This window comes from Macrobrachium rosenbergii, chromosome 23, assembly GCF_040412425.1.
Source record: "Macrobrachium rosenbergii isolate ZJJX-2024 chromosome 23, ASM4041242v1, whole genome shotgun sequence".
In the NCBI taxonomy this organism is placed as follows: Eukaryota; Metazoa; Arthropoda; class Malacostraca; order Decapoda; family Palaemonidae; genus Macrobrachium; species Macrobrachium rosenbergii.
In genome coordinates, this window is record NC_089763.1 from 1,536,676 (window position 1) to 1,555,270 (window position 18,595).

Consider the following 18,595-nt stretch of genomic DNA (forward strand, 5'->3'; position numbering starts at 1 on the left):
GAGAATTTCCGTCAGGGGAGCCGTGGTGTGCGCGATCCCGGGGATGAACCGCCTGTAGTAGTTCACCATCCCGAGGAACTCCTGGACGGCCTTGATGGAGGTGGGGGTGGGGAACCTGGTGACGGCTGCGACCTTGGATGTGAGCAGGCGGACACCTGCCGGGGATACCTCGTGGCCCAGGAAGTCAGCTTTCTGGATGCCGAAGGTGCACTTGTCGAAACGCACGACGAGACCATTCTCCTGCAGGCGCTGCAGGACTGCCTGGATGTGTTTCTGGTGCTCACTGTGGGTTGGAAAATGAGGATATCATCTACGTAGCAGACGCAGAACTTCAGGTCCCCGAGGATGCTGTCCATGAGCCGCTGGAAGGTCGCCCCGGCATTCCTCAGGCCAAAGGTGGAGAAGGCGAACACGTAGGACCCAAAAGGCGTGATGATGGTGGTCTTTGGTATATCCTCTGGTGCGATTGGTACCTGAAAATATGATTTAAGAAGGTCTAATTTAGTGAATATTTTGGCCCCGTGAAAGGAGGCCGTGAGGTCCTGCATGTTCAGCAGGGGGTAGTGGTCGGGCTCCGTTGCGATGTTAAGACGCCTGTAGTCGCCACAGGGTCTACAGGAGCTGTCCGGTTTCTGCACCATGTGGAGAGGGGAGGCAAATGGACTGGAGGCCTTTTTGCAGATTCCTATTCGTTCCATTTCTGCGAATGCATTTTTGGCCTCTTGAAGGTGCCGTGGGGGAAGCCTCCGGAACTTCGCATGTGTAGGTGGGCCCTTAGTTATTATATGATGGTATATGCCATGTTTGGCTGGGGCCCCGGGGACTTGGAGGAGCTCGGGCCTGAACACGTCCGGAAACTCCGTCAGCAACTGTGCATACTGGTGGGGGGCGACAGAGCAGATGGTGGGCACCTTGGGTCCCGTTGCCAACGGGAGGGACCGGCAGGAATCGGTGTCGAGGAGGCGCTTCCGCCCGATGTCAACTGCCAGCCCGAAGTGCGCAAGGAAATCAGCACTCAGGAGCGGGGTCCCTACTTCCGCGATGACGAAGTCCCAAGAATAACTCCGGCCAAGGATGGAGATCGACAGGGTCCTGGTGCCATAGGAGAGGATGGGGGATCTGTTGGCGGCCGTCAGGAAGGCAGCCGGATCCAGGTCCTGCTTGAGGTCCTACTTGGCTGCTGGGAAGATCGATCTAATGGCCCCCGTGTCAACCAGCATCATCCTGCCGGAGACGGTGTCACGGACGTAGAAGCCTAGTGATTCTGGGCCCCTGGGTTTTTCGGCTGCCATGGCGGTCTGTCCTGCTGGCCGCTGCCTCCCCCGTTTTTTGAACGGGCAAATGAACAGGGCAGCAGGCAGTTCCGAGCATCTTTGCTAAACCGCTTGTGGTAGTGGCACAGGCCCGGGAAACTCCATTTGTTGTGGGGCGGTGGTCACCTCCTGGTGACGACGTTGACTTCCTGCTGGATGGAGTTCACTGGTAGTGTGGGTGCTGTTAACCGCTTCGTTGCCTTCACGCAGTCCGTCAGGTGCTGTGCCGTTTGGATGAGGACGTCGAAGGGTATGGTGTAGGGGTGAGGAATCTGGGTGCGGACCTCCGGGAGGAGCTGGCGAAGGTAGATCTCCCGTGACAGGCTTATTTCCTGCTGCTTTTTGCTGCTGTCGAAGTCTGGGAGTGAGAGCAGGTCCTCGATCATGCCCCATGACTCCACCGCGTTCAGATCATGCCGCGGGTTGACGGCAAGGTCGATGGCGCGGGTGGCCCGCTCGGCGATTGGTAGGGAGCATGTCTCGAGGAGGGCCTTCTTCAGGATGTGGTATGTGAGGGGGCGTGCAGCGGACACTCGTGGGACAAGTTTCCTATATATTTCCTCCGGCAGGGCGTTAAGGACTGTCAGCCTGCAGCACTTTGTCGGTAAGGTCCGCTATCCTGAACTGGCTCTCAACCCTGTACAGCCACGTCGTTGGGTTCCCCTGTGTGAACGGTGGCGGCTTTATGGACAGGGCAGCCTGTGACTGTGTTGCTGGGCCGGGGAGTGTGCAGGGCACGGGCATGGGTGTGGAGGAGCATGAGAGCCTCGGCGCGGGGGCGGGCGCAGGTGAGATGGGAGGAAGGTAGACATCTGAGTCCGCGAGGTTCGCGGTTAACTGCACAAGGGAGGGGATGTCCGCATCCATGCTTGCTCCTTGCTCTCTTACTGGAGTGGGGTACTTGCGTCAAAATGCACTTGGAAGCACGCTGTGTGAGTCCATAAATGACGCTGGTGATTTTGCCGACGAGAGTCAGCACGCCCAAACGCTGGTTACAGCGCCATCGTTAGTCCGCTAAGGGCGTGAGTGAGTTCCTGGAGCCAAGACTGAGTCGCCGTATGGGTCTGCTAATGGCTCCAGGACTACTCCGGGGGTCACCACTGTAAGAGGTGCAAAAAAACGAGCAGGTAAAAGAGAACTGCTGCTTTATTCAAGATCCAGGCAGTTTATATAGCGGCAGACTGGCGCCGTGCCGCGAAAGACAATGAGATTGTGTGTGACCTGAGGTCGATAATAATTAACAATAATATACAGCGAGCAAGTACACTTTACAATATAAAAACAGACGGAATTCCAATATGAATATAATCTTGATGCCTGTGAACGAAGAAATACAAGATACACAATTGACAACAGGTGAACAAATACATACATAGTTTAAATGATTGAAATCGCGTGACCTGTCACGTTAGGCGTGACCAATTGTATAGGCGAAGAAAATGGGACGCCACCATAGAAAACTTGCTCAGCGGAGACTTAGCGAATGACACGTTCGATGGAGACTCGCTAACGGCTCTGTAGGTGACTTTACAGACAAACTGGCTGGGTGTTGACTGATTTATTGGTGGTTCCTTACTGACTGAACGTACAGAATCTTCGAAGATGTTATTGGCCTGTGCGAGTGGTAAAGTAGCATCTACACACAGACAGAGCAAAACAGAGGTAATGTTTCAGACATCTGTGTTTGTCGGCAGACAAACAGATGGTGATTGTGAGAGACATAATAAACGTAGTGATAAAACATACATCAATGGAAAGGCCAGGAAATTCTACATATGGCCAATTGCATGGGATTCGAGACAGCTTAATGAATACAATGCAGTAGCATAATGTATGTGAAATGGCGAGACGTTTGGCGTCTTCACAAACAGAAAAATACATACAGTTTGATACAGAAGATTCGGTGGAACATTATGAGTACATAATTAGAATGCTTGCATGGCAATGCAAGTAGTGGTGATTGTACCTATATCAAGACAATAATGGTTAGGGGGACACAGACGGAAATATGGTATGGCAGAAGTTGCGTTCCGCGAGAGGAAATGGGTGCTCTTGTTTCTGTCATGTCCCCTCCGATGGATGACAAACACACGAACACACACGTGTGCTCGAAAGAGACCGGGGTCGGTGCAACGGGTCTATTACAACCTCTTTGGTCACTGGATTTTTGTAAACCCAGCTGTAGCCTGTATTAAAGTGCTTGTAAATTCGCTTGTAGTTTTTGAGATTAACGTAAGTTTTAAATAGCTCGGGTATGTTTTGTGTATGATAGTTTATTTTTGTAATGAAGTTTAGAACTTGCACTTGTGTAGCCACCACCTGATTATGTTGGTTCGAAGCCATTATCATCAGACTTGGTATCGGTGCCCAAGAACAGCTGGCACGAACCGGTATATAAATCGAGAAATTCTCAACACCAACTACTAACTAATGAGTTTTAAAAATACATATACTTTTATTTTCCTTCATTTTGAATTTTTTATGTATAATTTTATTTTCCTTCATTTTGAATCAATAATAATGCTGAAATTGTAATTTTGAATTGACTATCCAAAAATCTTATAGTACAGAAAATATTTGAGTAGATATTAAATCATTCATATAATCATAAAGGGTTGATTTGAAAAATATGTAGTTCATGAGAATTTAAAAAATCGGAAATTTTTGTCGAGCAGCCTATTGTGCATGCTGAAAAAAAAGCTAAAGTTGAAGAATTTTCGTTCAGTACTTCAAAAGCAGCACAAAATTCATACTAATTAAATTCTCTGTCAGCTGATTATGTGAAAGAAAGTATCACTGAAATTCAAAGTTGAAACATTTATTTTGTCCACCTCTAATACGATGTTACCTCCATTTACTATTTTCACATTAATAGCAATTCTCGATGTTGGTGATTTTCGCTTTGTTCTTCAGCCTCTTTAGTATGCTTAATAAGAATACATACTAAAACGTGATGCAAACTAAATTGTACCCCCTGTTTATGTTTAGACGTTTATGCCTGCGAGCGTCGTACTAGATACTTGTTTGTGTGGTTGGAGCTTTTATGATTTATTTTTTGTCGAACTGGTTTGACTAGAAATTCGTATTGACAACATATGCGATCGAAGTTAAGGCTGACTGAACTATACATTTCCATAATTAACAAATTTTGCATATTTAGTGCTGTGATATGTTGGCAGCCTTGTGAATATCATCGTCTGCTGTTGAATGTAAACAAATACATACTGCCTGGGTCATTCATTACTGGCTGGCAGGCTAACGATTTTTTCTTTAAATATTATGTGGCCTTTATAGCTAAACTCTGTGCTAGTAGCTTAAGATTACATTGACATTATGGCAAACGTATTACAAAGAGTATTTAGAAATATGCGACAATCAAATTTAAGACGACAGTCATTATCCGTAGGGATTTCCCGGAGAGACTTCACACGCTACATCAGTACAAGTCGTTTGGTATCTGCAAGTAAACATTACCCACGATTATCGCCCCAAGAGGTAAGCAGCCAAACTTCTCTCATTCATTTATTTGAAAGATGTCGCCGTAGAAATGTGGCCAGTGCCAAGAAAAGGGAAGGGAGCCACGAAAGGACGGAGTTGAGGCTGCTGAAATCGATCCTGAATGTTACTGGCGGAAAGAACTGAAGGTGAACAAAGCCAGGGGAGTGAATGCAGATGAAGGGGTCAGGGCTACTGTAGGCCTAGTAAGCATTTGTTCCTACATAAATACAAACCAGAGTTCTTTACATACGGATTTTGCTTGCGAACGTGAGCTTGAACGTCCATTTAACTTTCAGACAAGGTTGTTAACTGCCTATGTTAGGGTGGGGGGAGCCCCACACACTCTTCAATCTGCTTTCCACATTGTTTTTGGGACAGAACTGTAGTACAACTCTGAGTACATAATTCTAAGTACTGGCTCCATGCCAGTTTTTACCTTGGAAACTGGTTTTTTCTACACTTTTAGGGCTTCTAATACTGGCCGTGCATTTGTTTGTTGTCAGCCAAATGGAATGTCATTTTGCTGTGTTTAGTACTGGGCTGGGGCGGGGCCGCGGTACCATGCGGTAACAAGTTATTGCACTTGCCAGACAAGGTATGAACCATTCCAAACAGACGTAGCCGTGCTCTGTCTTGTGAAGATCGCGTATGGAAACCCCTTTTTGGATGGACTTCAGGGATTAATTACAGGTTAATTACATTCGTGCAACAAAAATTGAAGGTAAATCCATAATTAGCAACCAAAAAACCGTAGAAAAGTCAAGTTAGAAGGAAATCGCCGCCGCGGAGCTATTACTTAGATCTACCCAACTCCGCTTGGGGTATTACCTTGGAAATTGACTTTGCTCCGACACGATATACAAACTGCCAGTCCTTTACATTAGGAATTACTTTCAGCGTAGGCTGGAAACAGCCGTTAAACTCTTGAGCAAGGTGGTTAGGCAATAACTACCGCCAGGTAGGCAGGAATACCCGCCTGCCCGGATGTAAACATTCCAGTTTGCTTTCGGCCATCATGCGTAGCAGACGTGGTTTCGGATCTCCTTGCCTGACTGTTGTTAAGCTCTTAGTATCCCGGTGTATATATTACATGTGCTTGATATTTATTAATACAAACCCACAATTTGTGATAACCTTGCATAGCCGTCGTTCCCTGCGCTGTGTCTTGGGTTGACAGCTAAGGGCTTAATTAAAGGAGCGTAACCGGGTGGTAATGCTTCTCTCCAGTAGCCCTGTACAATCAGAAATATTAGATTGGGACGTAATATCTTCACTCCCCTTCATTGATCGAGATGTAAGAGTTCGCTTCCCTTCTTAGGTTTCCGCCCTCTGTGTACAAGGGCATGACTACTTCCTTCCTACTTCTGCTGAGTGTTGTTTTCGCCACCTGTGCTGAGAGAGTTGCGCTGCGGGTGGGAGGTTGCGGGCGTTGTCTGTAAGTTACGCTTCCACAGCGCCCGTGGTGGCCTCCCCTCCGTCCTTTTCTCTCCCTGTAGTTCTTCCTATCTCTCTTTTGGAAGAGATCTCTCTCCTTCGCCCTCTTCGCTCGCTCATCGGGCGAAGACCATGAGGGGGAGCGGGCAGTTGGGCAACCTCTTCTTGGGTACCTCCTCTCGCTGCATAGGCCAGTTCCCCTCTTAGCAAGAGGAGTTTCCCTCTCAAATCATCTTTGCTTTTTCTTTCAGGTTAACGTTGAGCATTGCAGACACAGCAGTAGTTGGCTGAGTATCTCAGGGGATATCTTGTGTGAAGGAGTCCTGACGTTCATTAGTGTTGCTTCGGGATCCTGAGTATCTCAGGGGATATCTTGTGTGAAGGAGTCCTGACGTTCATTAGTGTTGCTTCGGGATCGACCACAATACCTGGTTGAATGACATAGTTCCATGTTGGGATCGTTCCGATTCTGTTGCCGCCGATGTGGATCGATTGCTGCCATTGCTGGCCTTCATGTATGCTGTGGCAATGCCTCTGGCACATCTGTGGTCCATCTGCTCCTGCTGTTCCCTGTGTTACGCTCCTGTTAACTCGACGAGAGTCTGTGGGCGGCCCTTCCTGGTCTCCTGCCGCAGCCATCCTGATTGTTCCTGTAGCTGCTGATGACTTTCATGTGACGTTCCTGGCTATTGCTGTAGCTCCTGCCTTCTGAACTGCTTCCGTAGCTCCTGCATCGGCTGTCCTGATCGTGCCTGCTGCTTCTCCTGGTGGTTGTGCCCGGGGCCGCTTCCATTGTGTTCCTGCCAGCTGCCCTGGAGGTTACGATGTCCGCCATCTTGTAGATGTTGGCGTAAAGGTGAAGGAAGTCGCCTTGTGGAATTGACATTCCTGGCCGTTGCAGTAGCAGTAACTCTTGCCTTCTGAACCTCTGCTGTAGCTCCTGCATCGGCTGTCCTGATCATGCCTGCCGCTTCTCTTGGTGGTCGTGCCCGGGGCCGCTTACGTTGTGTTCCTGCCAGCTGCCCTGGAGGTTATGATGTCCGCGATCCTTTAGAAGATGTTGGCGTGAAGGTGAAGGAAGTCGCCCTGTGGAAAGTGACGTTCTTGGCTGTTGCAGTAGCTCCTGCCTTCTGAACCGCTGCCGTAGCTCCTGCATCAGCTGTCCTGATCATGCCTGCTGCATCCCCTGGTGGTCGTTTCCTGGGCCGTTTCCCTTGTGTTCCTGCCTGACTGCCCTGGAGGTTACCATGTTTCGTGTTCACCATCCTGTAGAAGATGTCGGAGTGGAGTTGAAGGAAGTCGCCCTGTGGAAGTAGCCGCCGTCTTCTTCATCTTACCTTCGATTTCGTCTTCTGCTGCGTCTTCCTTTCCTCTCCTGAGGTCCATGGGGGTCCCGGGAATTGGACAGACCTCCGTCGGCCGAAGGAGAGGAAGGCTGCTTCTTCCCCTTGATGCCCTTGGACGTTTAGGGATTGCCTCCTTCCGAGGAGGCAGTGGGTCTCTCGTTGGCTCTTCCTGACCTTCCGGTTAGGAAACCGATTCGCATAGCCCTGGGTTTTGTATTCTGGGAGCTGTGGGCACGCAGACCTCGGTTTGCGATCCCGTTCCCAGTCCTAGAGGTTCCGCCTCTAAGACGGGGGCTGCTTCGGGCACTCGTTTGCGAACCGCTCCGAGTGCTCGAGATTCTATGGAATATCGAGTATCCCGATCGGGTCTGGAGAGCATTTCCTCGGCCCAGTTCAGGAGCAGTTTGAGAGAAAGGCCCGAGGCACCCAGGTGTCTCGGCTCTTCCCGCCAGCACCACAAGCACTCCGAGTGCTTGCCAGTGCTCGGTCGGGTTCCCAGCCTGGTGTCTCAATCCTGGCGGTTTGAACACCAAAAGAAGCATGGAAGAGATTCCCTTCGGGAGTCCTGCAGGACTTCTAAGGGACTGACTCTCTTCCGGGAGACAAGTTTCTCTCGTTGGCTCTTCCCACCCTTGGGCAGGAACCGATTCGCATTCTCCTGTGGGGTCTGGCGTTTCGGGGGCCACGAGAGCGCAGCCTCTTGAGGCCACACCCTCGTTGCCAGTCTTGGAAGTCTGCGTCAAAGACTGGCTCTGTTCCTGGCTCTTTCGATATCTAGGAAACTGAAAGCAGCCGCTCCCAATTTTTGGGAGTCTCGTGGGTATCTCGAATTCTATGAATCACAAGCGCTCTCGTGACAAGAGACACAGGACGAGAGAAAGTGCCGAGACACCAAGGTGTCTAGGTGCCGAGACGCCAGGTGTCTGGGTGCCGAGATGCCAGGTGCTTGGTGTTGAAACGCCAGGTGTCTCGATACTGCCTGCCAGCTGCTTCGGTTGCTCAGCCGGGTTTCATACTTGTGTCTTGAACCTTAGGGTTTGAGCGTGCAGGATAGCAGACACAGAATTCCCCTTTGAACCTTCTTCTTGAGGGGCCTTGGCCTAGGAGTTTAGAGTTTGGGTAACTGGCAATAGTTCATGGCAGGTGAGTTCCGCCCTGTCCAGTTCCGATTGTGTTCGCGCGATTGGCTCGGCTTGGCTTGGTCCCTGGTTGCGCTTACGAGACTGGCTTGGCTTGGCTTGCTCGCCCCGCCCAGCCCTTGGTCGTGCTTCCGAGACTGGCACGGCTCGGCTCGGCTCGGCTCACCCCGCCTGCCTCCTGTACACTGCATACCTCCCAGTTTGGATTGCGTTGGCGTGACTAGCTCGGCTCAGTGCGTCTTGGCTTGGCCTCACTCGATTTTTCAGAATCAGGTTCTTGGCTCTGTCCAAGTGAACTTTTTTGCTCTTCCCAGGAAAGTGCTTTGCCACGGCACAAGCGCTCTCCTTCCCTCATGTAGCAGTAATCTCCGGTTGATTATTGCTCACGGTCTGCCTCTCCTGCTGGTCTGACTGGCAGAACAGGTAGGGGTACTCTTTCTCCTTACCTGTTCTCTTTTCCTCTCGGTTGTTCCGAGAGGTACGAGACGGACAGAGAGAGCTCTTCGGAGTTCGGCTTCCTGATGTACTTTGGGTGTCAGTCCCCCGATTGTCTCGTGGTACAACCAGGTAGCCGAGAAGGTTTTCATGGGATCCGTCAAGGCTTTCTCCAAGGGCAGATGTACAGGAGTTTCACGCTCGGAAGCAGTGAGGGACTTCCTCTTCAAGTTGCAATCACCCTGTTTTTCGGAGAACTGACGAATTGGCACGAGGATCCCCAGGACAGGACCGCAATTCCTCCAATGAATGATCTTCATCACTCGCAACCCTTGCAGTTCCCTAGGGGCCGAGAGTGTCGGGGGCAGCCACGTTCCTTGCTTTGGAGAGCGTTCTTTTCTTCGTAGAAGGAGTTCATTCAGGTTGAGACACCAAGCTTCTCATCTGTCCTGACAGAATACGAATTCTTCTTGCCTCGAAGGTTCTGGCCGACTGCAGTTCTGTGGGCAATTCTGGTGCTAAGAAGAAGGACTTTGCCCCAATTCGGATCTCCGGTTTTGTAAGTCCCGAGTTGGCTCAACCCTTAGGAACGAACCTTGGTTCTGCCTTTCTCTTGCAGAGATTTGCCATATACCGCAGTAATCAAGGTTTGTACCAGGGCACTGCCTTGTCCTTTGGACAATGGCCAAGACCTTTGGGTCTTAGTCATCTCAACCCGATCATGAGTTCAAGCCAGCCCCCCCTCAACTCCTAAGAAGTCCCAGGCTTTGATAGAAGATTGCGGAACATAGCCTCTCCTACCCTTCTAGGAAAGTGTGCATAACTGTGTCTTTTTCCACCCTCTTTCCCATAAGGGAGGAGGGAAGAAGGGAAGAGAAAGAAGTATCGACCAGGAAGAAGTTCTCCTACTGCAGATTCCTGGATGAAATGATACTAAACAAATCTCTGGAGCTGGCAGCAACATCGCCGAGACGTGGGAATGGATTCCTTCAGGAGAAGTATCTGTTTCCCTTAGGTCTCGGCAATTCTTTTCATCCCACTTCCTCTCCCGTGCTCCCGATTCGGGAAATGCCAGCCCAGCTAGAGCTAATTGTCTCAGTATCCTGTCATCTTGCAGAAGCTTCCCCATGGCAGAGAAGGGAAGTCTGCTTCCATTCCTCCGTCCTTCTTTCCTCTTTGAAGTATGAGGAAGGAGTTAGGCCAATGCTTGATTGAAGGAACTTTCGAATATACTTGCATTTCCCCTCACATCTTGTGTCTACTTACGGATTCACTGATTGAGGAAGAGGCGCACACCTGTAAGACTGTCTTGAAGGTGCGTAACCGAGCCGATTAGTACCTTCTCATCACCATCCTGGGCTCAAGGCAGCCTTCTGGCCTTCCGAGAATTCAGGATGAGTTTTGTGACACTCAGTGGTTTGTTGAACAACAAACCACAGTAGTGGCATTTGTCAACAAACAGGAGGGAATCGTTTTTTCCTCTTGTTTCATCTGTCGACATTTGCAGGTACTCCAGTGTTCTATAGCGCACTCAACATCTCAACTAGCCAGATGCATCCCTGGTGGGGATGTATTGGCAGGCGAGCTTGGCCTCGTGTTTGTGTGATCGTGATGGAACATGCTGCTCACTCGAAGATTCACGAAGAGATTGCTCGACTGAGAAATCCCTACTGTCTCTCTGTTGCCTCCCTGCAAAAGTCGGTAGTTTTTTCTTGCTCCTTCATACCAGACCCAGGGGCTGCTACGACGAGGCATGCTGCCTTTCTGGGAAACTTGATACCTACATTTTCCCACTGTATTTGTCTGTTTCGCTAGGGGTTCTCAAACATTGCTCACCCCGAGTTACAGACAAATGCTGGAAGACTTCTCCTCTTGCCTGACCTGATAGCCGAGACATCGAGAAGAGTTCTGCTTGACCCAACCTCCTGTAGCAGCTACACGAGAAGCGGTTCTTTGGGCAGTACATCCCAGTGTATTCAGGACTGGGAGACCTTCCAGCTTCCCTTGCAAGCATAGGCTTTCTCGCCGAGTGGCAACGGCTATAGCTGGATATCTCTTGAAGTCCTCTGCAACACTCCCAAGGACTGGGAGCCATTTTTGCTGGTGGGTGTCGTTGCAGAACTCCTTCTCGGGTCAGAATTGCTCTTCAAGTCTGGACTTCTCGTCTTCTCTGCTGAGGGTTGCTTCTTTCCCTTTCATTTGTGAAGAACGTAGGCCCTTGCGACCTAGTCTTCTATCTGAAGTAGCCTTCAGAAATTCTCCTCAGTCAAGATTTAGCTACGGATGAAAAGCTTCTTTGGTCTTGCTGTCCCAGGGAACTGTTCCCTGGGTGGCATGTGACTCTTCCATGCTGCACGCGCCCTTACGAGAGTCATCGGATAGAGATGTGCCCCCCCTCATCTTGCTCCAGCCTTGGCGTAGAAGATGGAAGAATAGGTGAAGGACAGCAATACCTCGACTCCTCGGATGTCGTAGGTGGACTCCGAATTCTTCGGCATCTGTTGTCGAGTTCGAGTCGTCCTTGTTCTCCTCCTCCTTGGACTTTGTATCGATGATCCAGATCATTCATTACTTTGTCCTTTAGGGAGCTGTGGTACTTTCCGAAAAGGCTCGACACTCTTAACCTGGATGTCGTCGACCATTTTTGCTAGTACTCTCTCTCCCAAGGAAGAAGTGTCTAAGGACACATCTTCCTCCTAGTTTCATGAAGCGATTGAAGGAGGTACTCAGCAGCTGACGACAACGATACTGGTACCTTCCACCCGAGAGCTCACGAAGCCGATGGCTTGGTCCATCCCTCGCATTCCGGAAGCTTCTGTCGGTCTGGAAGCAGGACATGGTCTCATAGACCACACTCTTGTCATCCTATGGTCTTGCCCACAGGCCCTTGGAACCTTTTTTCCTTGGTCCTGTGATGGCACAAGTTGTTTTTTTTTACCTGGCTCCTTCAAGAGGACGAGTAGCATCTCGCCTAAGGTGCTGGTTCTGGAAGTGAGAAGGATACCAAGAGTGACTGGCCTCTCTTCCTCCTCCTTCCCCGCCCTTCTACTTCTCCTCCTTCGGGATGAGAATAGGACTCAAACCAACACGTGCTGGACCTGTCGCTAATGCGGTAAGACTGCACATGGAGCACCCATTCTATTTTTCTCCTAGAATCATAGAAGCAGTTCTGCTCCTTCCTCTAGCAGGAGGAGGAAGGAGAGTCTGGCAATAAGGGAAACCCTATCTCAGCTTTTCCTTACTGCCCCCGATTCTAATATTCTTCCAGCCTATTTCGTATGAGTCACGTTTTCTCACTCATGCGAAAAGGTCCTGTATCTGACATTTGATCTTGCAGTTCCTACACTCCGATCAATGTCAGAGGCTCGGGTACTCCTCCTCGCTCTTTCGACCAGGAGTAATCCAGGTGTGCAGAATTCCAGTGAGTTCAGGAGACTCACTCAGATTCCTCCCTCCAACCAGTGAGTTTTCCTAATGTAAAGGACCGACGGTTTGTATATTGTGTCGGAACAAATCACCATTTTTGAAACTAAATTGTATTTTTCCTAACTGTACAAACCTGAGGTCCTTTACATTACATATTATGCCTGCCTCATGCCACCCCTCAATCTGAACCTGGACCGAAAGGCAAACTGGAATGTTTACATCCTTGCAGGCGGGTATTCCCTCCTACCTGGCAGTAGTTACTGCCTAACCACCTTGCTCAGGAGTTTAACGGATGTTTCCAGCCTACGTTGAAAGTAATTCCTAATGTAAAGGACCTCAGGTTTGTATAGTTAAGAAAAATACAATTTACTTTCAAAAATTGTGATTTTTCTACATTTTGGTTGCTTATCAAGAATTTACTGTTATTTTTTGGTGGTCGACTGTAATCAACCTTAGAACTGATATGTTACTGTATGCTGGCCATCCTGGAATGCTATTGCACATGTGCAGTGTTATAGGGGAACTTTTGGTAAAAAGTGGATTGTTCCTACTTGATATGTAAACCCTCGGTCCATTACATTAGGAATTACTTTCGCCGAAGCTTGAAATGGCTGTTAAACTTTCGAACGAGGTGGTTAGGCAGTTAACTACCATCCGGTAGGCGGGAGTCCCGCCTGTCTGGGTGTGAACATTCCAATATGCTTTCAACTGTTGTGAGGTGCAGACGCGTGTGCTAGCTCTCTGCCCTGATTGCTGTTTCGCTGCTTTCCCAGTGGGATCTTTCTTTTTTTTTATTGTCCTTGAGTGTATTTGTGTGATTGACAATAACTCTGAATAATGCAAACCCACGAATCATCTAATCCCATTCAGAAGGCCGTCACCCAGCATGTATGCCCTGGTGTTGGCGGCAAGGGTTGTACCTGCTTCCGATCTCCAATTGATGTTGACCATGTCCTCTGCACTACTTGCAGGGTACATGATTGTAATCGTCAATCTACATGTGCTGAGTGTTGTCCTTGGTTGCCTGCACAGTGAATAAAGTTTACTGGGAGGCTGCCAAGGCGTCGTCGGAAGGATATACGCCTCCGACTACCCCCTTGATAGCTAACCCCTCTTCCTCGTTTCTTCCACCCGGTGAACTTATCCCTTCTGGCTGTCTCCTCGGTAGCGATCTCCCCCCTCGTCATCTTCATTCGCTTCGTCGGGTGAAGATCATTTTGGGGGGATCTGGACGACCTCTTCTCAGGGGCCTCCGCTCGCTCTGAGGGGGAACTTTTCCTTTGGAGTGAGAGGTGTCTCCCTCTGCTCACCTGGATTTGCTTGCTTCTTCAGATTTGACAGCCGAGCATCGTGAGGTGGCTGAGGGCCAGGAGGCAGTTGAGCTCCAGGAAGCATGGATCTCCTTGGGGCTCTCAGGCGCTCCTTCTGTGCAGGGTATCTTGACGCACCTGAGGCATTTCCCGGTGCTGTGACCACCTTGATGACGACCACAGTAACCATGACAGCATTGTGAAGGTCCCCAATACAGTGACAACGTGCTTTCCTATGCTGACGACCCCGATGGTGGTGGACCAGACTGCCGTTTATGCTCTGGCACCCCAGTATGCGGTGTCCATGCCTCTTATCATACCCATGGTTCCAACTACTCCTGTGCCTCCTGTCCTGGTTGCTCCTGTTACCCTGGCGGTTTCTGCTGTTCCTGTCGCCCTTGCCATGCCTCCTACCCCAGCTGCCCTGGTTGCTCCTGTTGCCGCTCCTGCTGTTCTTGATGCTCCTGTCACCCTGGCTGTTCCTGTGGTTTCTGCTGCTCCCTCTTGGATGGGGGACCTGACTGCCATCCTGAAGAAGATGTCAAGGAAGAAATCAAAGAAGAGGTCCTGTAAGGTGTCATCGCCATTGTCTTCTTCGACTTCGTCGTCTTCTGCCTCCTCCCCTTCTTCTTCTGAGGCTCATCAGCTGAAGAAGAAGAAGAAGAAGAAGAAGGCTGCTTCCCCCTCGCACGGGGACTTTTAAGGAGCTGCCTCTCTCCACAGGCGAGGCAGTGGAATCTCTTCTTGGCTCTTCCCGGCCCTCAGGCTCAGGATCCGGTTCATGTTCCCCGCCCGGGTCTTATGTCTCAGGAGCCTTGGGCGCATGGGTCTCCCAGGCTCACGTTCCTGATACCGGTTCAAAGAATTTGTCTTCTAAGACCAGTACTGTGCCTGTCTCCTCCCGAGTGTCTTCAGAAACTCGAAAGGAGACCACTCCTGTTGATATCTCTCTACGAGATTTGGGAGTATTGGGTGCTTGGCCAAGCTGAGTTACGCTGAGTGCTCAGGATTTCATGGAATCTCAGGCACCCCAAACCAGCACTGGCGAGTCCACTCCCTGGTCTAGTTTAGGCACAGGACAAGAGAAAGTGCCGAAACATGCCAGTGTTTCGACACTTCCTGCTAGCACCGCTTCAAGTGCTCAGCCAGGCTCCCAACCCAGTGCCTCGGACCCGAGGGTCCGAGCACTCAGAGATGCAGAGAGGAAGTCCCCTGTTCAGTCTTCTTCTTGGGAGGTTTTGGCCTTAAAGAAGACTGGAGCATGTCAAGAGGACGGCGCAAGTTCACACCAGGTAGCTCCTGAGTGCTTGTCTCCGATCAGTCCCAATCGCATTCGCGTGATCGGACCCGCTTGCTTGAAGAGGGTGCTCGGGTGTGCTCGGATGAACCTTTCCGCTCAACTCGGGACAGTGCTTCACCAAGCCATAGGTTCTCTCCTAGACTGTGCCGCCGTCACCACCGCCGGTTGGTGATCGCCCAAGGCCTACCTCTCCTGCTGGTTCTTCTGGCAGGACAGGTAGGAGTGCTCAATCCCCCTCACTGTCCCCTCAACGGCCTGGGCTTTACCAGAAGGTACGAGTCGGACAGGAGGGACTCCGACAAGATTGCTTCTTCTTGGAGTTTGGCTATGAGGGCCTGTGCTCCAGGTTTGGTTCTTGAACTGGCTCAGTCGTATGCTCGAGTAGACAGGGAGGGATCCCAGGGGTCTGCAGAGGTTCTCCCTCCTGCAGGGAGAGTAGGTTGGGAGGATCAAACCTGGAAGGACTTGAGGGTCCTCTTCCTCAGGATGCAGACACTCCTGAAATACAGAGGACCTTCGCAGAGATCATCGCGCCAATTCGTCAACACAATGATCTCTGGAAGGGGACCATGGCCTCTTCAGTGGATCTTCCTTTGCTCCTTGAATCCTTTAGGGGCCCTAGAAGGAACCAAAGGCTTTGGTTGGGCTGCCATGGTCCACGCTTGCTGAGGCGGGTACAGTACTCAAGTGAATAATCTTGTCTCTGAGCAGGAAAATTTGCTTCAGTCGAACCGCTCGGATAAGCTCCTTCCCCCTCCTCTGCCTCGACAGAAGTGATTCTACATGCCCTCAGAGGGATCTTTGCCGAATAAGCAGGTTGACCCAGACCTGGTTCATCTAGGCCCAGGTGTATTGTTGCAGAAGGGGTCTCCCTCTCGCAGCAAGAGGCAGAGAACCTGGATGCCACCGCTATGGCGGCTCTCCAGGCAGTCTGGTTGAATCTGTGGTCTTTCACAGTTTCCAAGGTTGCTGTCTCTTCAAGTGCAATCATCCCTGGAGAGGACTCCATCTTCAGGAGACTGTGCCAGTCTGGAGGTAGGACCATCTACCTAGCCCACCAGACGGCAACCTGTTGCTGAAGAGGAGGGCCGCTTTCCTGAATGGGATCTCCAGGTCTGTAGGTCTCGAGTTGGCATTGGCCCTTGGGAACGTACCATTGCTGGGTTCTGCCTCTCTTCCCCAGAGAGTTGGTAGATGCTGCGGTGGACAAGAGATGTGCCGAAGACAGCGACCGCCTTGTTCACCAGGCAGTCTTTGCATGCCACTGCAGCCTCGACCCTCGGGTCAGGCTAGCACTTCCTTGTCCCCTAAGAAGACCCAGGCTTCGAAGGGTGCTCGTGGTGTTATGTATGTATGATGCCTTATGTGCTGTTGTCGGTAGACATGTTCAGTTCAGAGCTCTTGCAGTTGCATTGCATAATACATAAATGTACAAGTATAACCAATTATTATTGTGTTTAGTTTTGAATCAGACACTCAGGCTTTGATCTTGTAAGTTCTACCTCGTGTGTGTAGGATATGATTCCTCGTATATTGAGCTCCGATGCTCATATATTTGTTATGATTCTGTTTTATATGCTTTCATATTTTGTATACACACTTACCGCCTTCTTCAAAATGTACACTTTGTAATAAAGACGAAACAAAGAAGTGGTCTAATTAATCCCAGTACATCGACAGAAACAACAAGAGATGGGAGTCAACCACAAATACTAAAAGACCACCATTCTCTTCCCACAGGTAAGAGTAAAGAATTATAGTATGTGTAATATTTGCTAACACACATGACAGTGGCAATGAAGGGTTATGAACCCAGCGGACGAATGGAGCGTACCCTATGCCTGCAATGCTGTGCCTAATCTCCTAGCCTAATTGGGCGAAGTATAGCCTAAGTCAAAGACAATCTATTGGATGCTTTCAACACGCTCAAACTAGCAGTCTTCAAGAGCTGTGCCAAGTCGGGTAGGTCTGTGCAAATATAGCCTACGTCAGGGCTCAAGGTAGGTCTGTGCAAATATAGCCTACATCAGGGCTCAAGGTAGGTCTGTGCAATTATAGCCTATATCAGGGCTCAAGGTAGGTCTGTGCAAATATAGCCTACATCAGGGCTGAAGGTAGGTCTGTGCAAACATAGCCTACGTCACGGCTCAAGGTAGGTCTGTGCAAATATAGCCTATGTCAGGGCTCAAAGTAGGTCTGTATAAACATAGCCTACATCTGCTGAAGAGAAGCTTCGAAAGGTTTTGCCCTCCCAGGGAACTCAGCCCCCCTGAGTGGGATGTGACTCTTGTTCTTAGGAGCCTGACTTGTGCACCTTGCGAGCCTTTACGAGAGTCGTCAGACAGGTATCTGACCCTCAAGACTGTCTTCTTGCTTGCCCTGGCATCAGCGAAGAGAGTGGGTGAACTGCATGGACTTTCCTTTGATGTTAAACACTCAAGGGGATAGGGATCAGTTACGCTTGATTGCATCCCGGATTTCTTAGCGAAGACTCAGAATCAAGTCCTTTACGATCCCCTCCCTAGAGGACTTTGTTGCTAATGATCCAGACGAGATGCTACTCTGTCCTGTTGGAGTGCTGCGGTACTATCTTAAGAGGACTCGCCGTCTCCAGCCTGAGTGTCGACGACTCTTTGTTAGTACTGGCTCGACTAAGAAAGAGGTGTCCAAGAACACAGTCTCTTTCTGGCTTCTTGAGATGATCAAGTGGGCGTACTCTGCGACTGGCGAGGAGAACACCAGTATGCTCCAAGTGAGAGCTCCCAAATTGGTCTGTCCCTCGCATTCAGGAAGAATCTGTCGGTTCCTCAGGTATTGAAGGTGGGGGTATGGTCATGCCAGACCACCACCATTTCCTTTTACTTGTGGGACATTACCCACAAGTCCTTGGACACTTATTCCTTGGGTCTGTTGGTGGCTGCTCAACGAGTTTTGTAGCTTACCCAGCTCCTCTAAGAGGACAGGTAGCATCTTGCCTAAGGTGTTCAGTGACGAAAGAGAGTGTTTGTGCGTGAGTGACTGGCTTCTCCTCCCTTTCTATTTCTACTACCTTCCTCTCCCTGTGGGCAGAGTGTAAATAGCGAGCCATCACGTGCTGGAACTGGCACTGATGCAGGTTGGTTTCACAATTGAGTTCCAGTGCTTATGCAATGCTTTATATGTCTCCTAGATTCAACGTAGCCCCTTTTCAGATGATGTTGCTTACAACCCATACATTTTAAAATGCCCAGAAGTCTGAAAGTTGAACACACAGTTCCATACTCGTTCAACATGTCAGAGGCTGGGCCCCTCTTCCATGATCACTCGACCAGGAAGAAGACCCAGGTGTGGTGACCTACCAGTCAGTTCAGAGACTTATTCAGATTCCTCCCTCCAAGGAAGTAAGTCTTCCCTA

At 50.0% G+C, this 18,595-nt stretch overlaps 1 protein-coding gene across 1 annotated transcript in view; it reads left to right on the forward strand.

Annotated features, from left to right (window-relative positions):
- Window positions 1-4,294: 4,294 nt before the first annotated feature.
- The window catches only part of Pdp (pyruvate dehydrogenase [acetyl-transferring]-phosphatase 1-like protein, mitochondrial), a 240,990-nt gene continuing 226,689 nt past the window's right edge, over window positions 4,295-18,595 (forward strand). The window contains exon 1 of the mRNA XM_067125156.1: window positions 4,295-4,808. Coding sequence (XP_066981257.1) covers window positions 4,647-4,808 — 162 coding nt within the window. The 5' untranslated portion in view covers window positions 4,295-4,646. The remainder of the gene's footprint in view (window positions 4,809-18,595) is intronic.